Below are 10566 nucleotides of genomic sequence, written 5' to 3'. Positions count from 1 at the left end.
GCATAGGATGCCAAATAACAGGGCACACGGTACCAAATTTTAACTTTGTCTATAGTTCAGTCATTGAACAACTTAAGCATGTTAATAAATTTTTTTAAAAAGATTTATTTATTTATTTTAGAGAGGGGTGGGGAGGAGGGATAAGATAAGGGAGGGAGAATCTTAAGCAGACTCCATGCTGAACAAAGCCCAAGGCAGGGCTTGATCTCACAACCCTGAGATGACAACCTGAGCCAAAACCAAGAGTCAGATGCATAACCAACTGTGCCACTGAGGCACCTTGGACGTTAATAAATTTATTAATATTTATTAAATTGAATATATTTCACTTAATATAAAAATATCAAAAGAAAACATCGTGCAAGAGGAAAATCAAATAGTAATTTTTAGTACACACATATTGATAAACTTCCGAATCCCCTAAAACTATTCTGTGTTTGAATTGAAATTTCAGAGCGGGATGGGAGGAGAAAAAGGGGGAAAAAAAGGAAAAGAAAAAAATTTCAGAGCATAATTATTATTTACATATTTAAGGAATCATTGGATATTTAAGTCATAATTTCAAGCAACTATTTAATTTACTTTAAGTTTGTAGTTTGAAATATCATACCCAACTCTTGATTTTAGTGGTCCCACTGCATCCTATACTAGGTGTTTTATTGTAGGAAAGAAATGTGGGAAGTAGGGTGAACTGCTACTCTTTGGCATCAGGAGGATGAAGCCCCATGTGGGTCAGGGCATCAGTAGTGAAGTGACCTCTCCTGACCCAGGGGCCAGACTCAGAATGAGTCAGTTCTGAGAGTCAGTCTAAACCCACAGTGTGAGGTTTAAAGAAGTGCCATGTTCTAGGGTGTTGACTGATGTTCTCAGAGGCCATGGGGAGAAGCTCCACAGAGGTGGGCAGCCCAAAGCCAGGAGTTGGGTGTTGGGTGCTCTTAGTCCTCCCAGTCAATGCTGATGGGGCCGCCTGTCAGCATCTGGCTCTGTGGACCAGCTGCATCCTCTCTGTCCACTGCCTCACGACGCATTCTCCGGTGGCAGCCCTGGGCACAGCGGGAATGCTCATCCAGCCGGCCACAGACGAGGACCTGGCAGTGCAGAAACACTTCCTGGAAAGACCATAATTATAATTAATAAATATAGTGACAACAGCTGCCCCTTTCTGGAAGCCAGATGCTGTACCAGATGTTTCATATATAATATCTCATTTCATCTAAACAACAAACCCTTTGAGGTAGACGTTGGCATCCGCATTTTATAGATGAGGAAACCGAGACCTAGTTTAGAGAACTTGCCCAGATTCACACCACTCATCAGGTGGGCACACACACTGAGTCACGTGGTGATCTAAACCCCCACACGCACAGCTCCTGCCTTTGCGCAGGGACAGACCTTCGAGAAGGGAACACCTAATAACGTTAACATCCTCATTCTTCACTTCAAGGTCTAGGAAAAACATCGGTGCTCACACGCTTCAGTGTCAAATAACAAGTCCTATGTCCAAGCTTCTTCCTATAAGTTACCTCCCAAAGCATGCTGCCTACTTGATGAGGCCATCATGGTTAGCAGCTGTTCTGGAACAGGGATGTAACTGGAAAGGACATGAATTCACTTAAATGCAGCGTGGAAAAGATTGTTGTCTCTTAAACTTCCTTTGGTTTAAATGTTTCAACAGCTCTACTGAAAAAACAAAACAGTCTCCACCTTAACATACTATCTACAGCCTCTTATAACCTCTGTTGTATGTATACTTTTAAAAAAAGTAGCATATTCAACATGCATGTTTACTGTTATGATAAATGATTTTTCATTATCTTCTTTTTCTACATTTTTCATTTGAATAACTGCTTAATATTGCACTAATTGATATATGGTAGCCCTGTTTGGGGGCTTTTTCTCATTCTCCATGTAACAATGCTCTATAACATCCAACAAATCTTGTTTCTCTTCTTTTGCTTGTTTTTGAGAAATTGTCAGAATTAGAATTTTTAGATAAAAGAATATGATGATTTTATGGCTATTACTGCATATTATCAGATAACTTTCCAGAAACTATACCCATTTATACTGCCACTGTATACTTCCCCCTATAACTCTGCAAAAGCACTGTGATTTATAATTTTTATCAATTTAATATGCATAAAATAGTGTCTTATAATTATTTTGACATTTTAAGTACTGTTTTCACTGGACAATTCACGTTTTGCCTATTCTGTGAATTTTCTGCCCATATCCTTTGCCATATGACTACCACACAGGCTTTTACAACCATACCTACCCACAACAATTTAAAATTATGATCCTATGTCTGGGTGGCTCAGTCTGTTAGGTGTCTGATTCCTGATCCCAGCCCAGATCTTGATCTCAGGGTTGTGGGTTTGAACCCCACGTTGGGCATAGAAATGACTTATATAAAATAAAAGTTTTATAAAACATAAAAGAAAATCAAATTATGACCCTATATTATTTTCTTTGAAAAAACAATGATTTTATTGGAAGGGAGGCAGATAACTGTGTTAATACCTTCATGAAGGTAGGCATTAAGCTTCTAGATGGCCAGTTCTACAATGTTTTTCATAGTGGGTAACATAGATCCCTACTGTGGGCTCACAGAGAATGTCAACAAATTGGCAAACCAAGAAAGGACGCTCAGGTCTGGGGGTGAGGGTGGGGGTGTTACAAGGTAAAGGTGTTCAGCTCACCTTGTGGTCTTTGCCCACAAACTTGAAGACGGGGACCTGGAAGTGCTTTGCTAGGTGGTCCCGTGACGTGTACTGCTTCACTGAGTCATCTGAAACACAGCTGAAAGCAGGACAGGAAAGCACATAAGGACTTGATCGTTTCAACAGAGGTGGAAAAACAATCCAGACCAATGTGTTTGGCCCAAAGAGAGGCTAACTGGGTGGAGGAGGTTGGGCTGTATTCAAGCTTTTCGAGAATGAAGGAAAAATGAAATTCCCTCCCTGCAAAGGCATCTTCAGGTACAGCCCTGCTCATTAATACTGCCTTTCCCATCTCTCATTCTCTGTACCCACAAGCTGGGCACAAGGATCTTGAGATGCCAATGCATTGAAGCATTAGCAACAGCAACCACATTTATTTCAAAGATAGCTTTTGAAATGAAGACATCTTTGAAAGGCTGCATTTTCATTTGTAACATATCGCAGGAATCCTGTGTTCACATACTTGATTATGGGGTTGAGAAGGCTTTACTTAATTGGATTTCATAAATATTTATTGGACACCTAATATACACTAACCCCCGAAGGAGGCTTAAAGGTGAGCAAATCCCAATTTGTGCATCACAGAACTGCATAAAGATTTAAGTTCCAGAGGGAATAACTGGTTTTATTGGGAAAGTTCTGTCACCTGCAAATAAATTGCTCTACTTCTTCTTTCCCCAGATTTAATGCTAAGTTGTAGTTTGATAGGGTTTTGAGGTTTTAATTTCAGGTCTACTGCTAACAGTGACTCCTAGGCTCACCTCAGGGTTAGCTGGGAAAAAGAAGTGTTATTGATTCTCGATTTTGAGACCAAGGTTTAGTATTTGATGAACATTTTCTCCTTACAGGCTAGGGATTACACTTGTGTCATCTTTCCCATTCTGAATTTTAAAAGAACAATTTCCACCCCCGAATGTATTTTCCTTTTTCTGGATACCTAATAGTTCTTGTTTACCAGGCCAGGAAAAAAACGTAGGGATCAGAAATAAAAGTCTATGAAACTGGATCCTTGCTCCACATGTTTACAGACCACTTTCTAGTTCATTGCTAAGTGCTATTTCAGTGCAGTTGAAAAATCCAATAAAGTTGTTTAAAAATAAGGCATTGTTATTTATATTACCCCTAGTACCATATTCCCCTGAACTGAATAGGATCTAAATATATAACACGGTTTCTGTTATTTCTTGTATTTATGTACTCATTTTCATTTTCCTGAGGTAAAGTTAATTTATATCATCTTTTGATTATGTTCTATAATAAATACTTATCACATATCTAGTCTGTGCAACACACTCTGGCTGGGAGCTGCAGAGGATATAAAGATGAATAATATGGTCTGTGATGTCAAGGAGTTTATAGTCTGTATCTAGGACAAAAATAGTAACATGATATTAAAATGGCTCTTTTTGTCTAAGTGCCTCACCATTTCCAATTTATTTATACCCCAAAATACCATTGTTTTTCTTTAAAAGAAAAAACGAGGAAGAAAGAGTTGTTTCAGGGTGATATATATTACAGAATGGAACCCAGGACAAATTCTGGCTCTTGAGTTGGTGTTTGCTTTGATTAGACAAGGCTGGTTCATCACCTCCAAGCTCCTGTGAAAGTAATGATGGTATAGGATAATCCAAAATAATCAATCACCCAAAAGTTGTCCAGTAATTCACTTTGGCATTCAATACATTTCTTTGTCTGGAGGTTAACTTTCTAATTCTACTTTGCTTCTGCCTGTATTGTTACTTTGTATTTTCAGAGCACGTGCCAGGCAAAACTGGAGCGACATTGTGAATGAGCTGTATTAAATATCAGGGGGAAACGGCCTGATTTAAATGTAAGCCGAGGACAATGAATAATCAATTTATAAATGTAAGCACTCTGCATTATGTTTATTTTAGGGTTCTGGACTTGCCTCAAATGATTATTATGATAAATGTTCATTCAATAGTTCATCTGGCAACTATTCAATGGTTCTTAGTATAGGCCAGACATTGAGAAGGAAAGAGAAGGAAGGGAAATTTCTAGCTCAGGGTGGAAGGAATCAAAGAAGGCTTCATGGAGGAAAGAAGTCTTGCTGAATCTGGAAGGAACAGTGAGACTTCAGCTGGAAGAAAAGGGGAAGAAGAGGGCACCTGGGTGGCTCAGCGGTTGAGCATCTGCCTTTGGCCCAGGGCATGATCCTGGGGTCCTGGGATCAAGTTCTGCACCGGGCTCCCTGCTGGGAGACTGTTTCTCCCTCTGCCTATGTCTCTGCCTCTCTCTGTGTCTCTCATGGATAAATAAATCTTAAAAAAAAAAAAAGGGAAAGAAGATTTCAGGCAGAGGAAATAGCAGGTGGGATGAGGAGGGTGTAAAAGACAATAGAGTTTGTAAGAACAATAGAGTTAGAGTAGTTCCCTTTGCTGGGAGCAGAAACTGGAGAGGGCAGAGGGCAGAGGGTGAGGTGAGGTGAGGTGAGTCAGGCTCAGAGTTGGATTTTATCTTGAGGAATTGTCTCACAGACACCCTTCTGGTACTATCCATAATTGTGCTAGAGATGGGACTATTTGCCTGTTTACTAAATAGACCTCTGCTGCTGCGTTTTTGAGTTCTTGCCTCTGGCTTTTATGCATTTTAATTTCTCCTGCAGCTCTTTTTGTTGTTGTTGTTGTTGCTTTTCCGTATGTGCTAAGGGCTACAAAATTAAATAGTACAGCTTCTCAGAACTGTCTAAAATAGAAAGTATATAGTCCTTAACTGAGCATCTGAATAACAAATACAGAAATAAATTTTACAAGCTCTACTGAGATTGTAGATTACAGGTTTTTCCAGTGGGTTATGATTATACATTTACTTTTCCAAAAAGTAAATACAGGAGTAGGAGAAGACTCTTGGAATGAAAGAAATGTTCCCTATCTTGATTGTAGTGATGGCTTCATGAATGTATACACCAGAACTTACCAAACTGTACACTTTCGATGTGTATGCTCATTTGTATGAGAATGGTACTCCAATAAAGCTGTAAAAAGAAAAAAAAAAAAAGAACCCGAATCTATTCCCCCCCTTAAAGGAGATCCATTCCTTAAAAAAAAGAAATAAAACATGATACTTCTACTATTCATTTTAAAACCTTGTAGAGGTAACTGTAAGATGGCAAGAAATCCAAAGAACTACAGACCCTTGTGAGACCTATTACTGGTCATCCAAAGAAGAGTGAGAAATTTTCCGTCTTCCGAAAACAAGCTAAGGAGGCTATAGAAATCTGAGGCTAGAAGTATTCCTGCTGGTAAACAGTGAAATTTACCAACCAAAGGAAATCAAGACTCATTAAAGGTTTTCAGCAGGGATTTGAGTACATATATATATTTTTTCTAATTTTTAAAATTTATTTTCCTTTTGACTGGTTACCCAGGGACTCTGAGAGCTGAGATTTGAGATTTGGGGTATAGGGGGCTATTGGGAGGCTGTTTTAGTTGTGAGGTGAAAGGTTAAGGCCTGGAATTAAGATGGTAAGAGTAGTACAGAGAGAAAAAGTTGGGGGTACTGCGACTTCTACAAAAAGCCTCTTAGTTGATCCCAATGTACTTCAAGGTTGAACATCACTGTGCAAGAGATTGACAGCAGCAGGTGGAGGATGCTTGTGGTGAGAGATCCAGTAGATAAAAACTAAATAGACCTTTCAGAGTCCATCAGGCCAATTCGCAAAGGGCATGACCTACGTGGTGCTCTTGTCAGACCATTTCCCTTTCATTGAGCTGCAGGTCCTGACCCTACCTGAGCTACGTCCCATCTGACATTGAGAACAAGGAAGAAATTGATAAGATTCTCTCATGAGTTTGGGGTTTGAGTGTAATTTTCCTGGGAATATAAGCAATGGGTGTGACAACTGCTAGGCTTCCAATGGTCCCGTGGGATGCACAGTTCTCAATCCAGGGATCCTTAGGAAATAAGGAAATCTCCTTCATATAAAACAAGAAATAAAAAAAAACAAAAACAAAAACAAAACAAAACAAAAAAACAAGAAATCAAAAACCAAATTTCACTTGACCTTTCTTCTAAAACCTTCCAAATATTTCCTCTTTCTCCCTCACTAAAAGAGGCATCTACATCTGCTGCTTCCACTTCCTCATCCCCTTGCACTTATCAGCCTTCCACCATGCTCAGTATTCATGCTCTACCCTCTTTCTGAACAGGTTAGTCAGTCCTATGTTTCAAATAGAACAGGGATGACTCTTGTTCCCTTACCTCTAGCCCTCCTGGGTCTGATACACATTCCCAACTTCCACTGAACTTCTCTTCCCATGTATGCTGTAGGCCTTTCCAATTCAATACTATTATACAGAATTATCATATTCAATATTTCACCTCGAATCTGCTCTTCTGCTTACAGCCTTCCATCCGGGTTAATGGCATCTAGTTGGTCATCCATGCCAGACCCCTTGGAGTCATTCTTGACCCCGGCTCCCTCACCAGTTTTTACCTCCAACGTCAATAAATGGTTTCTGAGCCAATTAGGAGCTCACAAAAGTGTCCTGTTGTTTTAGGAAATGACCAAGTATGTTTGTGCGCTCAGAAGTCGGATGTGAACCAGGGATAATAAATCATGTAAGCAGCATAATTACCCATCCTGGATGAGGTAGTACTTCAGGATCTCATCGATCTTGGAGGTGGGGGTGGCAAAGCAGCTCTCCACCAGGCTCTCTAAGCCATTCACGTGCACCACAGGCTCAATGCCAAAGTAGAGGGAGTCTCGAAGCTTGAGGGTGGGCAAAGCTTCCCGGTAAGGCTCCTCAAACTCATTGTCCTTGAAGATCTCCAGAGTGAATGGGAAGATTCCATGACTTCGGCCCATGATTTCCAATGGGGCATTTCGAAGGTTGGGAACATATCCTTCGGAAATGGTGTACAGGCGTGGAAATTCGCAGGTCACCGGGATCAGCAGTTTGCTGGTTCGGATAATAATATCCCCACTGCTCCCTGGGGTCTGCTTGGGTAGGCCTGTCACGAGGTTGCTTGCCACAATCTTGTCATTTACCACCTGAGCCAGGCCAGGGACAGCAGAAGAAAAAGATTTTATGTCTATTTCTGTAGAGTTCCCCCCCACCCCCCAATCCTACCTTCCCACCCCAGCCCCCACCCCACTCCACTCTTGACTGTCACATTCTCCAAACTTCTATTTACATCAAAACAATTAGAGATTTGGTTGCTGAGGCCTGAAGCCTTAAAAAAAAAAAAAAAAAAAAAAAAAAAAACTCTCTTTTTAGCAAGATGTTCTGACCGTTCAGAGTTTTATATACTACTTCATGGTCAACCCACACATTCCTTTGGAGTATTACTCATTAAACCTGAACTATGCAGAATCAGCAAATTCAAAGCTCTGGTATTTTAGGAAAGAATGGCTTCTTCACATCATTTTTTTTCTGGAATCCTAGACCTGCTGATCAGGCTGCAGCCTGACCTTGTGCTGAACTCATCCACAGGCAAAGCTTCGGCTGCCACATTTAGGCAGATGACTTTCAGCTCTTTATCTCCAGCTTTGTCTGCTCCCCCAGGTGCCAGCAATTCCAACCCACCACTGGGCATTTCCACTTGATTATCCTCGGATACTACAAACACAATTTGCCTGAAGTGGGACCCCCTTCTCCTGAGATACCACCTCCATGTCTCTCCCCAAGTCTAATTAGCTCTCTGATTTTCTCTTCATCAGATTCAATAAATAAATATTGGTGTAACCAAATGGTCGCAAGAACCTCTGCCCTGATCTCCTGGATCCAGGTCTCCCCCGCTTTCTTTTCTATCATCTCACACACTTCTGATTTCATCACAACAGTACCAGAAACCTCACTCTATGGAACAAAGCCCAAACGACTCACCCTCGCACACAAGGCAGAGCTCTGGAAGCATGGTCATCCCCACCCCCCACTCCCAACTTTTCCAGTTTCCCTTTCCAAAGTGGATTCCTTGCCAGTCAGTCTGCCCCGCCCGTTCACTCGGCCCTAAATAGTCCCATCTCTGAGGCCGGCTCACTTGTTTCCCCTATGAAATGCCCTCTCTTTTCCTCTCTGTATAAGCCACACCCAGGCTTCCACCCCAGGTCAAGTCCTCCTTGTCATGACTGCTCCAGTGTTTGTCCTTTCCCAGACTGGGACAGCACCTGTCACCTGTACCCTTGTTTCTTATTTCTTGTGTGTGTTGTCATCTCAACACTACTGCTTGTGTCCCCCAAAGTTAGGAATCTTACTTCATGTATCCCTTAGACTCCAGCACACATTCTTGGATGAAGGAAGCACAAACCTCTTCCCTCTACCTCAAGTTCAACACTTGAGCTCATTTGTTACCTTGTAAACAAACCTTCATCTATATCAGTTGCTTTCTTTCAAGTAAAATAATTGGTCAGAGGAGATGCAACCAGCCTGCCAGTCCTGGTGCTGATGCGCTCAGGAAAATGTCTGCTCATATTGGGGAGATAGGACTATCGAAGAACAGAAAGAGCAGAATTCTTACCTCCCTTGCTCACGGTGCCAGGACCACGGTAGAAGCTCAATAATACATGTGTTAAACGAATGGCAAATGGTTTTTTGAGCTCCATCCTTTCATGCGAAAATATTTCATCTATGACAAGCCACACTGCAGACCTTTGTCCACTACCTCCCAAATAACTGGCTTTTGGTCATTCCCCAAGAGTCCTCCAGGAAGAACCTACATCAACCACTGTGCCACACGTCTTGAGGGAGAAGAGGATGTTGACATGGGTGCCATTGGACACTCCTCGGCAGGAGGTGTTGGTCAGGAAGAGCTCCAGACCACCAACCAGGTCCCTGGGGATGCTCACTTCAATGGTATTCGACTTGCACAGCACGGGGACTGCGGCGGAAAGGGGGTACTGTCAGAATTGGGAAATCTGAATGGGAAGAAGGATAAGGAAGGCTTCTAGGAGAAATAATTTTACCCTCACACAACTTGAACTTTTTGTTCTATCCTCAAGGAAATCTATGAAGCTCAAAACAAGCTGGTGAATAAAACCAGGACTCCTAACTCCCCGGGTTGTGGTCAAATAATTGCTCCTCAAATACATTGATTCCCCACTGAGGAAATATTGCATTCAAGTTTCGATTCAACATTTATTTCAAAATACGGGTAGCATGGTTCCATGAACTGAACCACCTAAAGGATTAACTTTTAGCACAAAAACAATTTATTGGCAATACAGAAAAAATACTGCTTTGATATAGGCTTAAATTACATAACAGTACTGCTTTGACTTTACCATTAATTATGTCTCATAAAACAGAGGTAATAAAAACAACGTTAGTGCACTTGGGGAAGAGTTCCAAATTGTTCTTGCATTGTTCAGTAAACCATAAATGCTGACTATAAATTCCACTTGAACTTAATATGAAAAGGATTGCTTTTATTTAGCATTCCTGTGTTCACTTTCCCGGCTCTACAAATACCCTAAAAGGAATATTTATGGGTACTGTCAAAAAATATGTGAGGATATATCATAACAATGACAGTATAAAGAAATCAGAGGTAGATGCTCATTAAATATTTGCTAGATGAATGAGTTAAGATTCTGGACATAAATTACTAGATTTCCAGAAAATAGTACTCAGAGGGTTGTTGATGCTCATATTGTAATTGTAGGTAGAAGAATCAGTTTCCTAAGACTTTCAACTTAGTTTCACCACCCAAGTATCTGTTAGAAAAGAGATGAACTGCATCAATGTCTAAGGCTTCAAAATGAACTACCAGTTGTACTACTAATAATAGAAATTAGAGAAAAAAATCACAAGTAAAAAGCAAAGGAAACTGTACAATCCAGCAATCTCATTTCTGGGTATATATCCAAAAAGAATTGAAAGTA

General features: G+C 40.8%; 1 protein-coding gene across 1 annotated transcript in view; it reads right to left on the bottom strand.

Annotated features, from left to right (window-relative positions):
• Positions 1-89: 89 nt before the first annotated feature.
• Positions 90-10566, bottom strand: part of OIT3 (oncoprotein induced transcript 3) — a 29091-nt gene continuing 18614 nt past the window's right edge. The window contains exons 7-10 of the mRNA XM_026004338.2: positions 9403-9563; positions 7322-7737; positions 2703-2802; positions 90-1109 (exon numbers count right to left, since the gene is read on the bottom strand). Of these exons, the coding sequence (XP_025860123.2) occupies positions 936-1109; positions 2703-2802; positions 7322-7737; positions 9403-9563 (851 nt within the window). The 3' untranslated portion in view covers positions 90-935. The remainder of the gene's footprint in view (positions 1110-2702; positions 2803-7321; positions 7738-9402; positions 9564-10566) is intronic.

The sequence above is a fragment of the Vulpes vulpes genome, chromosome 4 (genome assembly GCF_048418805.1).
Source record: "Vulpes vulpes isolate BD-2025 chromosome 4, VulVul3, whole genome shotgun sequence".
NCBI classification, from domain to species: domain Eukaryota; kingdom Metazoa; phylum Chordata; class Mammalia; order Carnivora; family Canidae; genus Vulpes; species Vulpes vulpes.
The sequence above is the reverse complement of the archived record's forward strand: the minus strand, read 5'-3'. Positions and strand labels throughout refer to the sequence as shown.